Source organism: Notamacropus eugenii, chromosome 3 (genome assembly GCF_028372415.1).
Source record: "Notamacropus eugenii isolate mMacEug1 chromosome 3, mMacEug1.pri_v2, whole genome shotgun sequence".
In the NCBI taxonomy this organism is placed as follows: domain Eukaryota; kingdom Metazoa; phylum Chordata; class Mammalia; order Diprotodontia; family Macropodidae; genus Notamacropus; species Notamacropus eugenii.
In genome coordinates, this window is record NC_092874.1 from 94,096,407 (window position 1) to 94,113,145 (window position 16,739).

Below are 16,739 nucleotides of genomic sequence, written 5' to 3' on the forward strand. Positions count from 1 at the left end.
TCAGTATGACTATTTCTTCAGACCCATTCAGTACCTTGATCGACAGTACTGGCTACAGATATTGGCGTCCACCATCTACCATCACTCCAGTGGTCTTTCTTGGATATCTTGGTTGAAAACCTTTCCATACTATATGGGAAGGCTTGGGTTAGTATCACAGAACTTGCCTGCAGGCTGAGTCTTTTTGTGTTCCTCACCCAAAGGTGAAGACTCCATCAATTAATTCTCTCCAGTCAAAACTCCTGGTGCCTTTGGTAGTATCTCAGGAATTAAAAGAGAAGCAATCAGATTATTTTATTAAAGGAATTAACATTAAGATATAAATGTTTGGAACTTCCTAATTACAGCACTGCATTTTCAAAGAAAAACACCTTAATCCAAATGAAGGTCTTAATTTCTGGTAGGGAAACAATGTTATGGGACAGCTGTGGAGTCAGGAATACCCGGTCTGTAGTCCCACATATGACCAAATTGACTGTGATACTAGACAAGCCACTTAGCCTCTGGATGCCCTGGACAGTTCTCTAAGAGTAGAGTTTTCAGAAGAAGTTCTGAGGGAATTTCATTACCAGCAATTCCAATAAAATTACAGAATCCTCCCCAAAGGGGAAAAAGTGATGATGTGTGAGTGAGGTAAATACTTTTTCCCAAATTCTTCTGACTGGGACTTTCAGAAGTGAATGGCAGCAGAGTCCTAGTCAACTTCAACATCAGAGGTTCAGCCTAAAGTATCCCAAGAAGGCTTTATCAACTCAGATTTGTTTTCCATAAGGCTAGCCACTAGCCACGTGGAGAGGTGCCACAAACAGCAGTGCTGTGCGAGATGCCTGGGAAGGGTAGAACTGCCACAACACACAGTTGTCAGCATCCTTAGAGATGCACGTGGTGAAAGGCACTCATCAAGGATGGCGCCTGGGAAATACCAAACAATGCAGCTATTCCCTATTCAAGCCTAGGAGACTTGCCCAGATCTGTCACAGTTGTCAGACACTATAACTGCCACAAGACTCTGCAATGCCAGCCTGTCTTTGAATTACCATGGAGTAATCATATGGAGTTCCATATCCCAGTGGAATGACAGGTCCATTCATTCCCTTTGGAATCAATCCCACTGTTTTCCTGTTTGTGGCAATCCTGCATCCTATCTGTACCATCCATGTGGTAGTTTCTGTTCCTGGCACCCTAACCCCCTGGCACCCTAACCCCCTTTCCCCTGCCTGTAATGTCTACACCACGGAGTCACTTGTGAGTTCTCAACATTTTCCCTTGCCTTAACAATCACCCAACTCTCTCGTATCAGCTTTGTGACTCCCAGTTTCCAGGTTTTGGTGCCAACATTTGCTGAACTACTACCAACGGAACAAAAGAACAGGGATCAGCCACTTGGCATCATCCTCCAAGGGGAGCTGCCAGGGAGCCATGAGAAAGCAGTGGGTGAGAGATGGTGCCAGAGGGGGGCAAAAGGGGAGATGAAGTCAAAGATTGGGGGACAGAAGAAGGGAATACCCATTTATAGAGTGCCTACTATGTGCAAGATAACAGTGCAAAGTGCTTTACTACTACGTCACAGCATAGCCACAGGTTCTTCAACTGGGACCCATGGAACCCTGAGGTCCATGGATAGATTTCAGGATTTTTTTAGGGAAAGAAAAAGAGAAAATTCTTGAGAAATAGCTCCAGAAATAGGTTAAATTGGCTTTAACTACCCCATACCTTTTAAATTTGATACCAGACCCAAAGAAAGAGACTGATTTGATTTGAGTGTTAGATGATATTCAGGGTAGTGGCAAAGTAGAAAACTTGAATTTTAGGTTGAGCTTCTGCAGCATACTGGCTAATGACCCTTAGTAAATCCTTTATCCCTTCAGTGTCCTAGGCCAGTACCGACACTCAGATAGAAATGGGACCACCAAACCATACATAAGAATTCCTGTCGGCCACATGTTGACTTAGTTTTAAAATGCAATTGATCCATCTTGATTTATTTTGTTAAATATTTCCCAATGACATTTTAATCTGGCTCAGGCTGCACTTGGGAGTATATAGTGCAGGCCCCTCTGCCCTAGGCAACTCCTTAAGATTTGAAGTATTGTAGGTGTCCTGGTAGAATGTAATTCATAATCCTGGAGTTCCATATGCCAGTGAAATTGCAGGTCCAGGCACCTGTCAATCAGTCACTATTTTCCTCTTTGTGACAGTCTCTCATCCTATCAGTCCATCCATGTGTACTTTTTAAGGTGACATGTTATCTCATTTCACAACCATGGTTTCATTGAATCATCACTGGAAGAGCCTACCCCAAGCTACCAGAGATCAAGCAGAAATTAACATTTCTATTTTTCAAATGAGGAAACAGGTCCGGAGAAGTACACAAGGTTATATGGCAAGTTAGGGGTAGAACTGGTTGTAGAAGCATAGCTCTAGTGCTAGAGAATGGCCTGCAGAGGCCATCCAAGTACTAGGACCTCAGATCTCAGGTCATCTGACTCCTAGTCTTAGTCCCCAGGTTACTTGAGTTTTTTGAGCGTTTTAATGCCTGGATTTAGCTGCTCCTGGAGATAGAAATCCAACCTATCCTCTAAAGTCAGTAAACATTTTTTAAGCATCTACTATGTGTCCAGCATTGGTAGCTCAGTGGTATGGTGGATAGAGCACTGGACCTTGGGGTCAGGAAGACTCCTCTTCCTGAGTTCAAATCTGGCCTCAGAGACTTAACTAGTTGTGTGACCCTGGGCAAATCACTTAACCCTGTTTGTCTCAGTTTCCTCATCTGTAAAATGAACTGGAGAAGGAAATGGAAAACCACTTCAGTACCTTTGCCAAGAAAACCCTAAATGGTGTCATGAAGAATCAGACGCAACTGAAAGATGTGTCAGGCCCCGGGCTCAGCACTGGGCATACAAAAAGGGGGAAAAGACAAGCCCTGTCCTCAGGGAACTTACAGTCTCTTAGGGGAGAAAACAGGCAAACAAATAAGTACAAACAGGCTATAAACAGGATTGCTGCTGCTGCTGCTGCAAAGAGGACCTTGGCATCCAGGAAAGGATGCCATGACCTGCAGGAGAATTGGATTTAAGTGAGAGAGGGCTGAGGAACTAATTAACAGAAGGAAGGCGCCAGAATTTCTAGGAGGGATTGGAAAAGGCTTCCTGCAGAAGATGGGATTTTAATTGGAACTTCAAGGAAGCCAGTAGGGAGATAGACAAGAAGCCTTCTCTGATCCTGTTCCCCCTCAGATCTTACTAATACTTTACTTTTTAGGTATCAAATGCACTTATCAAGTACCACCATGTGTTACAGCTATCTGTTGGCGGTGTCTATTCCCGTGCTGGACTTATGATGAGGAGGGAAGATGATCATCTTCTTTAGTCTTTACACCTTTATCAGATCCTAGGGCTGTGCTTTGGACTCTTTAGGTGATTAATAAATGGTTTTTATTTTATTCCTCCTAGTACAGAAAAGCCACCAAGGGTTGGAATTTGCCTTGAATAATTAAGAATGCAGGTAGGGATAAATTGTTCAGACATGTCTGACTCTTCATGGTCGCATTTGAGATTTTCTTGGCAAAGATACTGGGGGGGAGGGGTTGTCATTTCCTTCTTTAGTTATTTTACAGATGAGGAAACTGAGGCAAACGGTTAAGTGACTCGTCCAGGTTCACACAGCTAGTAAGTATCTGAGGCCAGATTTGAACTAAGGAAAAAGAGTTTTAATGACTTCAGGCTTAGCATTGTATCCACTGTGCCACCTCGCTTCCCATGGTTATAGATTCCTAACACAAGAATTAGATTGGAAGATTCCTTGCTTTTCCTGAAAATAGGAATACTCCACCCCACTTTTGTTGATACTCCTTCCTTTTTTTTCTCTTTACATAAATCAGCCACAACCAAAGGGATGTTCCCTGGCCATGGAGACATGGATTTATTACAGGGAAGGAGCATCAGAGAGACGGGGTTCAGGGATACCTTGATAAGAGGGAAAGAAGCACCAGCTGTGCGGGGAGGCCACATTGAAAACCATGTCAGGAAATGTGCAGACATTAGCAGAGTAGGAGAGAGGTCCTGGATGAAAAGTAACTTGGAAAATGCGTTCCCTATTTTGGCCACCATCCCTTCTTCCACCCACCCCCCACCCCCGCCCTCCCTAATTCCAGTAATTCAGTGTTTGATTCCTATTATTTGTTTATTTACTTGGTGGTAGATGGTTATATAATGTGAATATTTTTTCAGAGGTTCAGAATGACTGTTAAGAATGCCTGCTATCCCCTGCCCAGTACTGAGAATTGCCTCTTTAGGGGAAGATTTTGAGGGAATTGCGCAAGGAAAATCAGTTTGGAACAGTTTTCTGCCTGTTTCCTACCTGGCATGTGTGCCAAGTGACAAAGTTCAGCCCTTAGTAAAAACAGTTTACATTCGGATGTCCATTAAATCAGTGAGAGTCACACACTAGCTATGTTCACGATTGTCATTACTATGTGGAGAAGTCCCTAGGGGCATGGGGAGAATTCCAAGAGACAAGATAAGGGTGAAATTCAATTGTAAGGGTGGAGATCTGGGTGAGGCAGATGCCTGTTTTCATTTGTTTCTTTTGAGGGAGTCTACAGGATCCATCCTGGCCATTTATGGTACATCTTATCAAAGTGGTTGGACCCATTACCAGTATTATGTTCCCTTCTGGATGTCACGTTTTAGGAAAACCATTGACAAGTGGGAGGAAGAAGTGAAGCATTTTAAAATTGAGTCATGGTAGAAAAAAAGGTTAAGAAATTAAAGTGTTTTCCCTGAAGAAGACTCGCTTGCAGGGCTGAGGTAGGGAATGACAGCCATATGAAAGAGGAAAGAGATTTATTCTACATTCTATATTTATTGTACATTCTAGAAATAGTGAACAGGGACTGCCATTAGACACACATAGGTGTATATGTGTACATGTATGTATTATATTTATTTTCATACATGTTGTTACATTATTGCATGCATAATACTTACGTTTATGTATGTAAAATTATTCTAGAAAACTTTATCCGTTCTTTCTCTGAATGCAGATGACGTCTTTCTTTGTATGTCCTTTATAGTTCATTTGGATATTTGTAATAGTCAAAATTACTTAAAGAGGCAGATTTTGACTCAATATAAGGGTGAACTCCTTGGCAGCCAAGCTGTCCTCATCGCAGAAATATACAGGCAGAGACAAGACGACAACTTGTCAGAAATCTAGAGTGTATTTGTGCATTGAAGTGGGGTTGGATTAGGTAATAACAATGGCAGCTTCCATTTATATGATCTATATAATTTACATTACACTTTAAAGTCCTCAGGTAGATAGTGAAAAACATTGCTCCTATTTGACGGAGAGGGAAACCAAGGGCCAGAGAAGAGAAGAGATTTGGTCCAGGTCACATGTGGGTTAGTGGTCGATCTGAGACTGCCACCCAGGTCTTTTGAATCTCGGCCTATCCCTTTTAATGCATAGGTTCTCCAGCTCATTCCCTGAATTCCCTGTTTGGTTGAGGGTGGGTGGGGCGGGCTTCTGCTTTCCCTAACTGACACTTCCAGATGAGGGAGTGAGTGCTGTGGCCTGAGCTGCTGTTGACTGAGGGGACATCCATCACACACTGAAACTCTGCCACTTTAGTAGTAAAATAAGATTAGGCCAGCAAGATTCTTCTGGTGACACTGCATGGCTTATAAGCCTCTCGGTACCATGGTCTTATTTCAAGTGTGTGGCTCAGCCAGAGGGTGAGGGGGCAGCTCAAGGTGGATGAGATTTGATGAGATCACACTAGCAAACAAGAATTACCTAATTTTATAATTCCAGTATGGCAAAAAATGGGGGTAAATTAGTCAAGGACTGAGAGCAGTAGGTAGGCTGCAGTGGATCCACTCAGTGCTAAGAAGAGGGGAGGGATTCCCTATAGCACATTGGGTGGGCCCCTTCTAAAGGAAGGATTTATGGATAGTCATGGACAAGAGTTACCCAGTATGAGAGGACCTGGATGGAGTGAGATTGTAGGATGGAGTGAGATTGTAGGATGGAGTAAGACTGTAGGATGAAGTACCCATGTAGGTAATGTCCCAGAAGCATCAAGTGTTATAGGTATGTAAGTACTCAACAGTACTCTGTATAACAAAGGCATTGTTCTTTTTCTTTTTGCACCCAGCTAAGGTTGTCAGTAAGGTAGCTAACAAAAGGCTTTTTATTGTAAATAATTTTGTCATTTTGCTTGTGTTTTCTCTTTCTCCTTGCAGGGGTGGGGAATCTTTAGTCTCAAGCGCACATGTGACCCTCTAGGTCCCCAAGTGCAGCCCTTTGATTGAATCCAGACTTCACAGAATAAATCCCCTTAATGAAAGGATTTGTTCTGTAAAACTTGGCCTCAGTTAAAGGGACACACTTAAGGACCTAGAAGGCCACATGTTTCCCAAACCCTGGGATATACTGAAGCCTTCTTTTTAAATTATTCACTTAGGCTCACAGGTTATAACCTCCTATCCCATTTCTGAGTCCCATTAGGGGTAAGGACTGTCTTTTGCTTCTTTTTTGTATTTCCAATGCTTAGCACGGTATTTGGCCCATAGTATTCACTTAGTAAATATGCATTGATTGATTTCTCTCATTAATATTCTGTATAACCATGAGCAAGGCATAGCCTCTTTGGGTCTCCATTTCTTTATCTTTCAACAATGAGGCAGTTGAGCTGGATGATCTCTACGGACCCTTGGCGCTCTAAAAGTACCTTATTTTAGTTGGTTGTATTAGTTACAGTGATGAATTTGTACCAAGAATTCCACTCCCTTTCACTAACGTAGAACTATATTGGTAGGGTGTACTCTACAAAAATGATATTTTTCCATAAACTTACACTAAGTTATCTGAACTGCCATTGACCTAATTCATACAGTTCTCTGACCAACTGATTTAACTGACTTGGAGCATAGAAAGTAGTGGAAAGAGCAGGTGATCTATAGTTAGAGCACCTTGGGTACAGGTCCAGATCTTCCACTCGCCACTTTTGTGAAATTCAGCAAAACAAATCACATCAGTTTCTTCATCTATAGAGTAAGGATTTGCAATTGGAGAGTAGCAGATGAAATTTATATAATCCTTTAGTGTTAAATGTTTTACATAATTTCAGCTTCACAAAAACCCTGTGAGGTAGGTGCCATTTTATAGAATAAGAAAACTGAGGCTCACACCAGTCACATGACTTACCAACGGTCTTAGTGGGAGGATTTAAACCTAGGTCTTCTTAACTCTAAGTCCAAAACTGCATCCACTATGGCCTGCTCCTTCTCCCAAATGATCTCTAAGGTCCCCTCTGATTTAATCTAAATCTTATGACCCTCAGGGTTTTGTCTTAAACAAGTCTCTTAACTACCCTGGACTCTAGTTTCATCCTCTATAAAATAAGAGAGTTAGACTACATGGCCTCTGAGGCCTGTGATCCCATAGCCTGAGGCGAACTAGAAATGAGGGGAAGCAAAGGCTGATAAAAAAGGGAAAGAAATGGAGTTAAGGTGAAAGAGTATAGGACCAAGTCAGCGTAGAGTCAGGATGGTGATATGGCTGGACATGTTGTGAAGGAAAAACTTGAGAGCTTGAATTTTAGGGCTGGTGTGCTTTCCTTTCTTTGAAGGAAAGAAGCCAATTGGTGTAGTTGAGTGACTTTGAGTTAGAGAGAGGAAGGGTAAAGCAGCAAAATCATAAAAGTGTCACTTGAAGTTTGGCTTTCATTTATATCATTTTCATAAAACTCTAATATTGCTTCATAACTTAGGTAGTGGCTCACAGGGTCCATTTGTGGCATGGAGATCAAATTGCTGAACTAAGCAGTTTCAAATTAATTTATGAAAACCCAAGAAAATAAGAACTGTATCTGTATGTAGTGAATTTTATAACTAAAACCCATTTTCAGTTGGTTTTTTATTTTGAGGCAGTCAGGGGTTAAGTGACTTGCCAAGGGTCACACAGCTAGTAAGTGTCTGAGGTTAGATTTGAACTCAGGTCCTCCCGACTCCAGGGCTGTTGCTCTACTCACTACACTACCTGACTTCCCCTTAAAACCCATTAAAAAAATTAAAATATACTGAAAAGATCCATAATTTCAAAGGTTCCATTCAGAGTGCAAGGTATTCATAATTTAGCAACTCAGCCTTAGAGAGTTGTCTGAGGATTAGAGATACAAAGGGAAGCTAGGTGGAGCAGTGGATAGAGCTCTGGGCTTGGAATCAGGAAGGTAGATCTTCATGAGTTCACATCTGGCCTCAGATACTTTACTAGCTGTGTGACCCTGGGCAAGTCATTTAACCCTGTTTGCCTCAGTTTCCTCATCTGTGAAATGAACTGGAGAAGCAAATAGCAAACCACTCCAGTATCTTTGCCAAGAAAAATACAAGGTGGGGGTCACAGAGAGTCAGATACAGTGAACAGTGACAACAGAGAGGTCCCATCCCAGAGTCATTCAGTTGATGTCAAAAAGCAAGACTTAAACCCATAGATCTTCTTGGCTCTATTTCCCAACTTCTATCACCTTTGCCAGGTTGATTCTCTAATAAAAATACATTTTTAAAAGTTCCTTATAGCCTGTGTTTTATGTGTTCAATATTTTTGTTTATTCTAAAATATTAAGTTATCTGAAAAATATTTTTCATAATTGTGCTTGGGTCAGTTGTATGACAATGAATAGATATAGAGGTGAATGTGTCCTTGAACATGGTCAAGAATTAACTAAGAACTTTTTTTATACCCATTTCTGCATCCAACTGCATAGGTGGTAAATGCCTCACCATTTCATATGGGTAATGTCCAGTCTAATCACACCATGAAGGATAAAGAAAAATGTAATTTGTTGGGATAAAGAAGAGCAGAAAGTGTACTGTTCAATATGTGGCTGAATTTGGCTCAGCAGTCTACAGTGGGAAGCAGACATCGTTTGTTCACCCTGGAACATCATGAACATTGCCATGGCAACGGGGGAGATTTGCTCAAGATGAAATAAAATTGCCCTGGGAGGCATTGTTCTAAGCATCATTTTTACGGGAGTTTGCTTTGAAGTTGTTTAAAGACATTTTAAAACCTTAGGTTTGACTTGTTGATGTTGTCCTGTCCAACCAGATCTAAGGGTGGATTAAAGTGACCAGTTTAAGTCACTTTGTTTTGGCCCCCTTGCCCTGTTCTGGCTCCACTATCCATCCAATCCCTTATTTCTCCTTAATGCCCTTGAAGCAATAAACAGTCTTGTCCTGGCTATTTCTATGGGAGGGGATGAGAAAGGTAAAATAATGGAGAGTAGAAAATAAGAACTATTTCATCCACTAGATTGGCTACTTTTGGTCTCATCTTGCTTCGCCTTACCCCAGTAATGCTAAGAAGACCATATTGTTTTGTACATTCTTAGGGTTTTTCTAGCAATTGTCATTTGCACTGAACCATTCACATACTTTGAGATCCTTACCCTCAGCTAGAGAGGTCTGTATAATATCTGATCTTGGAAAATACATAGACCATTCTGCTACCCTTCTTTCATTGTGAAGGTCAGGTCTTCCAAGGAATTACCATAGAAGGAATTCAAGATACCCTGGATTTTACGTGTACTAAAACCATGGCTCATGAGCCCCAACATTAATGTGTTTACAGCCAGAGGACACCATTAGTTCAAAGCAAAATCATTTAATGAAATGGCATAGTAAGAAAAGTATCCACAAAACATTCCCCTGCCCCAACCTGATGAAGTACTGGGCTTCACCAAGGGCCCAGATACTGCCACGCTTTTTTAGCTTTAAGCCCATGGACTTTTTTCTAGCTCTTTAGAGAAGGCAGAAACTGCTGTCATGGACCATTTAAATAAGACTTCCCTTGGTTCACCTGACTTGTTTGCTTTAGAATCTTGGTTGATCTTTTTCTCATCAGAAGGTTTTTAGCTCTGACTCTTAAGCACTTTATACCAAAGACCAGCTATCTAAGACTCTTAGCCTCAGTTTTTCTTTGAACTAAACTTCCTGGTTGTTGGTCTTGGGATCTCCCATTGTAATCATGGTGAGCAATCCATGTACCTCCCAATTTGAACCTCTAAAGGCTAGACTGTGAACCAGATAATTGCTTGCTCAGTAACTACCAATTAGCTTTGGGGTTCAGAGTTAACTTGGCTGGGTTTTTTTTTTAAACTCTAAGTCTCTTCCATTCTCCCATATGGTCCAGGGGACGAAGTCCTTGTCTCTTCCATCTTCTCATCCATTCCTGGCCCGCTGATATCTAAATGAGGCCAGCAAAGTCTGGTGGGGGACTGGATCCATGATATTTATCTCATTTTCGCTTCATGGTATTCTGACTGGACTAATAAGGTAGACATGGGAACTGAGATTGGAGCCCATACTTGACTGTGATTGTAGGTGGTTGAAACGCTCGGATGTGCTCAAATTAAGAGGGAAACATTAAATTAACCAAACACACATAATTAGTGTAGGAAAACTCTCATTATGTATTCCAAAGCCAAAACCCAAGTAGTTGTTGGATTTTTTTCCCCTGCTGTTTTGTAAGAACCTTATGACTGCTTTGCGTTTGTGTGAATAATCGAGGTGTCTGAAGAGACTTGGAAAAGGGGGTGTAGGTTTTAAACGTAAAAACAAAAAAATGTAAAAATATCAAAAAAGAGGAGCTAATGTGGAAAAGAAAAACTTGTTCCTCTTCTAAGCCAAAACTAAAACTTTATTTCTTCCTCTCAGTTTATTTGTGAAAACAGATATTTTGTATGATAAAATACTTTAAGCCTCTTTCAAAAATGTTACAGATGCTGCTTTTCCTTGAGGTAGAAAATTATGAAACAAAGTAGATTTTAAATTAGTTACAGCTGGAAATAGAATCTACTAATATCTGAAACAAAACATGGTACCCTTTTATTTGGGGCTCAACAAATTCTCTAGGTATCCCCCTTAGTGGGACAACCCAAAATTTTGATCTTATTTAAATGGATGAAGCAAGAAAGGAATATCAAAGGACCAGGGTTCGAAGCCAGACTCTGCTGCTTATAAATAAAACATAGCCAATATTTAAGTCTTTGCTTTTTGCAGAGCACTGAAACTCAGTATAAAGAGAGTTATAAACGAAGATTCTGTCTGGCCAGGATTGACAGATCCATACTGACAAGACTGATTTTGCCACACACTCTGTTCTGAGTGCAGTAATTGGGGCCTGTGCATATTGTGGTCAGTTTTTGGCTGGTGATAGAACACACAGATTGACTTAGAGACAGCATGATAGAGTGGATAGAGAGGGCATTGGCCTTGGAGTTAGAAAGATAGGTTCATATCTTGGCTTAGACACTTACCAGTTATACAATCCTGGGCAAATTACTTAACCCATCCAAGCCTCAATTCTTCATGAGGATAATAGAGATGGCTACAGCACCCACATCACAGGGCTGTTGTGATTATCGCGTGAGCTAATGCAAGTAGCACTCTTTGTAAACCTTAAGGCAATAAATAAATGTTAGTTCTTATTACTAGATAGGACTTTCCCTGCCCTCGGTGTTCATTTTAATTTGATTTCAGCTTAATGAACAAAGGAACCGGTGTGTATGAGGTACCAACCAGGTAGGCACTGTGCTCTAAGCACCTTACAGACATCTCATTTGATCTTCATCACGCAGTGAGCAGGTGCTAGGTGCTATCTTTAATCCCCATGTTACAGTTGAGTAAATGGAGGCAGACAGAAGCTAAGTAATTTGCCCAGGACCACATAGCTAGTTAAGTGTCTGATACCAGATTGGACCTTGAGTCTTCTTGACTCCAGGCCCAGGGCTCTCTATCCATAAATATGTCAAGGATGGTGATTGGTGATCAGGGCCACTGAATATGATGTGTCTCAGATCCCCATTCTTCTAGGAGTTGTTCTGGGCCTCAGATCGTTGGGGAAGGCCTTGAGTAAATATGTTAATGAGGACAGGGAAATGAAGAATGGGAAACCAAGTAGTACTTTTAGATGGTGAGTCCCTGCTAGCACTTGCATCAGATCCTAATTCCTCATCCAAACATTTGGAATCTTTCACCATCTTTTCCTACCTGATGTACCTAACTTCATCTATCACTCATGTCATTTCAGTCAGACTATTCTCCTTACTGAATCCAGACACTATATCCTCTTTCTAGCTTCTGTGCTTATATTTCCTCAAGCTAGAATGCCTGAAACCCCCTCACCCCATCCCTTCTGTGATTGGTTGTACAGATCCTTCCCATCTTCTCCACAAAGCCTATGCCATTGCTGTAACCGCCTCCTCTGACCTCCCACACTCTTATAGGTTGTAGGACATCATTTTGCCTGTGATTATAAAGTAGTATTCTCATTGCATTTCATTTGTGTTCGTCTTATCTCCCCAATTAGAGTGTTATTCTCATAGTGGTTTGAATGTGTTAATCTTATCTCCCCAACTACAGTGTAAGTTTCTTGAAGGCAGATACCACTTGTACACATCACATTACAGTACCCAGCACATCGACAGGTAGGAGTTTAATACTTGCTTATTTGTTGGCTGATTAGAATGATTAAAGCATAAGAGGAAAGTGAGGCACACATGAATGGTTGCTAGCAGGAAAGAATGTGGACCACAGTGCCAGGACGAATTCCAGCATTCCAAGACTTTTGGAATGTTGTCAGGTTCCAAATTGTGACTGTAGTGTCACCTAGCATCCCTAGACCAGAGTGTTTCTGGGGGAACCTTGGACGATGGGTGGCAAGATTAGAACAATGGAATGTGCCTGAAGGCAAAAGCAGAGGCCTCCAACCCCCTAGCCCAACCAGGGACTTCCTGGAGGGATGCTTGACTAAACAGTAACCCTGCAGTTTGTGTCCAGAGTACAGAGTGGAGGGATCATGGGCCACTGGGCTGGATGATTTGATCAGTGTTGATACTTCTAATGGATTCATTCCCGCCAACGATATCTGCTTGGAATCCATTGTAACTATGCTTTCCAGCATTTGTCCATGACTCCAGCAGCTGTGGAATGTGGCACAGAGTGCTCTGAACTGGAAATAGAGTCCCCAATTTTGTCACTACCTTATGTGACCCTAGGCAAGACATAGAATCCCAGTGTTTCCAGGGACTTGAGAGGCTATCTGATCTGTGCTCCACCTGAGCCAGGTACAATATCCTGGTAATCAATCAGTCAACAAGCATTTTTTAAGTGCCAGGTACTGTGCTAGATGCTGAGGATACAGAGAAAAAAACTGGAGCAGTTTCCTGCTCTTGGAAGCTTACACTCTCTTAAGAAAAAGTAAAGGGAGTTTACATCTAAAAACAACTCACTGATGGTTAGAAAATTAACAAATTCCTTGTCCCTTCCCTAGATTCTCATGACACAGAATAAGAGAACCTGCGATTTGGGAAGGACATCAGAGGTCATCTAGTCCAACCTACATGTACCATTTGTTGACATCTCAGTTTCTTCATCTATAAAACGGGCATAATGAGCTTTGTCCTAACTGTTTCACCAAAGCCATCATAAGAATAAGGAAAGTGCTTTGAAAAGGGAACAGGCTAACCTTGTATGAAACCAAGATGAGGGTGAGGGACACCAAAGAAGGGGAAGGCATTTCCCTTAAGAAGTTTATGATCTAGTTGGGAATGTCTAACGTACCAACAGAACACTCCTGAAATTACTCACGTGAATCTGGAATTAAATTCTTCATAGTGTGGGAACACCCCCCACAACCTGTCTATGACTTGTAGAGTAGCCAAGCCCTAGGGAGTTGCCAGTGATATCACAGATTCCCTCTGTCCCTAACCCACTTTGCTTCATTCTATGTAGACACTGACCTGATATCTCCTCCATACCCTTTTGCTCTTCTCAGCCTTGCTTTCTTCCCTCCCACCACTATCCTGTAGGTCTCTAATCCAGAATCTCATCTGAGAAGTAAACAAGAATCTAGAATATCTTCCCATTCTAATGCTGTTTTTGAAGGTCTAGACTCTAGACCCATCTCTCCTCTTTCAGTAATCCCAGAACATCCTGGTAAAATATTTCTGTCCATCCATCCATGAGTCAGCTTCCTCAGCCTCTTCCATTCTCTTTCTCTTCTTGGTCCTCTTTTCTTTCCTCTCCATCTTTCCCTTTTGTTCTGCTTTCTCACTTCTCTCTCCTCTTTTCCTTGTCTTTGCATTTTGGCTTCATTGTTCCTTCCCCGTCTCTACTCACCTTTGTGCTTGGGGCAGACTGAGGTGGTGCTGGTTAGACTGAGTACTTGTAGGGTAGGGTAATTCTTGCTCAGATCCTCCCATTCCTGTTTTTCCTACTTCAGGCTTCAAGGAAAAATACTAGATTTGAAGTCCAAAGAACCGGACCACCATCTCCATTCTGCCTCCGTTTGTCTGATCTCATACATGTCGCTTAACCTCTTTACAGTTGTTTACTTGTTTGGAAAAAATGAGGGGAGCTGGACTCGATTTCTAAGAACCCATATTGTCTAAACACTGGGGTTCTAAGCAGTTAAATCATTTATTGCTCCCACTCAGAATCCCTCAGAACCCATCACACCCCCAACCCTGGCATTGTGTCTTTCAGGGTAACACAAGGCCTTCCTCACTTTAGGTGTTCTGTTGTTGGGTAGATGATCTGTGACTTGCTGAGTGTGATCTATCTCTGATTATTGGGGAGAAGGGAAAATTCTGGAGCCTGAAAGGTGGTGGGTCATGCAGAACTCAGTGAATGCTCCTAAAACCATTTATTATCCTCCACAAAAGAAGCTAGATAAAGACTCGAGTGCTGCTGTTAATAATGTCATTTTCCACTTTTTGTTTTGTTCTAGGATCTTAGCTCTTTTGCCATGCCATTCCTAGATGGAGACCTGGAAAGCTCGGAAAAACATGCTTCCCGTAAGGTAGGACCACCTCATTCACAGCTTGTGTGTTTCCCAGTTGGAGGGAAGGCGCTTAAGTGTCATCTCACCCTCTGGTCCCGTTGCTACAGGAACTCTACCCCCTTTCCCCTTCCCCTTTAGGGATGCTGCACTTCTACCTCTGTATGACCTGGGACCAGTGATTCAGGTGGTCAGTTATCCAGGCGGTCAGTTATCCAGGCCTTGGATCCTTCTTTCTCCCTCTTGTCACCTATGTTTGTGTCTTTGGGGCTTATTATCCGCAGCAGAGTGGTCAAAGTCAAAAGAGATGAACATCCAACTCAACCCTTTGGTTATACCCTATCTCTTAGCAGCCCTGGTCATGAGAGAAAGGTTGAAGGTGGTAGTGAATATGAGATGTGGGTATTATCTGCAGGGATGATTTAATGAAGATAACGCTGTCCTCATTGTCACAGATAACAAAGTTGATTCTGACCCTGAAATAGCCCAAATTTGGATATGGTTTTTTCCTGTCCTTTGCTACGACCCTCACTCTCTTTTCCTTTCTCTCTCATTCCCTTGCTGTCTGTCTCCCAACCTTCCCCTTCTGCTTCTGTCTCCCTTTGTCCTTTCTTCTTCCCCTCCTTCCTGCATTGTCTCTCTGGCTTCCTTTCTTTTTTTCTTTCACTTCCTGTCTCTCCCCTGCTCCCATCCCCTGATTTTTTGAATGTTTACATTTAATTGAAATAATTTTTCAGAAGTTTTGTTCAGTGCTCATAAATAAGAAATTCTGTATAAAGGGTTTAATGAAAATTAAATGAAGGTGAATGATCGAAAACCTTCCTAGGGTTTGTTATCTGTTAAACCCCAGTTTTTTTTTAATGTTGCTGTAATGACATGTCATTCTGATGGATATTTGTGTTGTAGATAATTGTTCAAGTCCAGAGCTCAGACATCCCAAAATGCTAAATTTCTTTAACTGGTACATCCCACTGTTATCTATAATGATAGTAATGCTAAGATTCTGTGTATTGTGTTCTAAATTATATTAAAAATTTTTTAAACCTATTTTGCTCCTAGAAAAAAAAAACCCAAACCCTTTCCTTTGTGTTTCTCAAAATCTTGCTCAATTTTTCCGGCTTATTTGTAAACCAAAGAAATTCAATGGGGCAAAGTCACTGGGGCAACTTTGAGGTTCTAGTCTAGCTAACAAGGATCTAATCTGTTCCCCTCCTTACCTCTTCATCTTCTTTTCCTAAACTACTCTTATCCCCCATCATCTCCCACTCCTTCTCCCTATCTCTTTTCCTCTTCTCTTTTCTCGCTCTCCTTCTTCCTTTCCTCTCTCATTCTGTTTGATGGCACAGTGGTAGAGTACCAGGCTTGGAGTCAGGAACACTCATCTTCCCAAGTAGAAATCAGGCCTCCAACACTTACTAGCTGTGTAACCCTGGGCAAGTTACTTAACCCTATTTGACTCAGTTTCCTCTTCGGTAACATAACCTGGAGAAGGAAATGGCAAATCATCGTAGTATCTTGGCCAAGAAAACCCCAAATGGGGTCATGAAGTATTGGACACGACCAGAACGAATGAACAACAACAAAATTACTTGAATTCATGTAACTCATCAATGACTCAGAGATGCCATCTGGGGTGTGAATTTGAAGACATAATTCTGAGTCAGAGAGGGCCTTGGTGGAGGATTAAGAGGGGAAACAAAGCAGCTGTCTTCCATGCTGTGGGACAGGACAGTGTCTCTCCTCCAGTGCAGAAATGAATTTGGGGCAGGAAGCTGGAGACAGAACAGTCGTCTCAAAGTCTGTGATTCCGCTGACCTACAGACACCTGTGTGGTAAATTGAGAGGAGGGTGATCTGAGCCTGAAACTAAAGATAGCAAGATGATCAGAAAAG

General features: G+C 41.8%; 1 protein-coding gene across 5 annotated transcripts in view; it reads left to right on the top strand.

The window, feature by feature from the left end:
• The window catches only part of PRKAG2 (protein kinase AMP-activated non-catalytic subunit gamma 2), a 452,122-nt gene that overhangs the window by 141,872 nt on the left and 293,511 nt on the right, over window positions 1-16,739 (top strand). For all 5 annotated transcript variants that reach the window (XM_072652167.1, XM_072652170.1, XM_072652171.1 and 2 more), the window contains exon 2: window positions 14,797-14,868. In XM_072652167.1, the coding sequence (XP_072508268.1) occupies window positions 14,797-14,868 (72 nt within the window). The remainder of the gene's footprint in view (window positions 1-14,796; window positions 14,869-16,739) is intronic.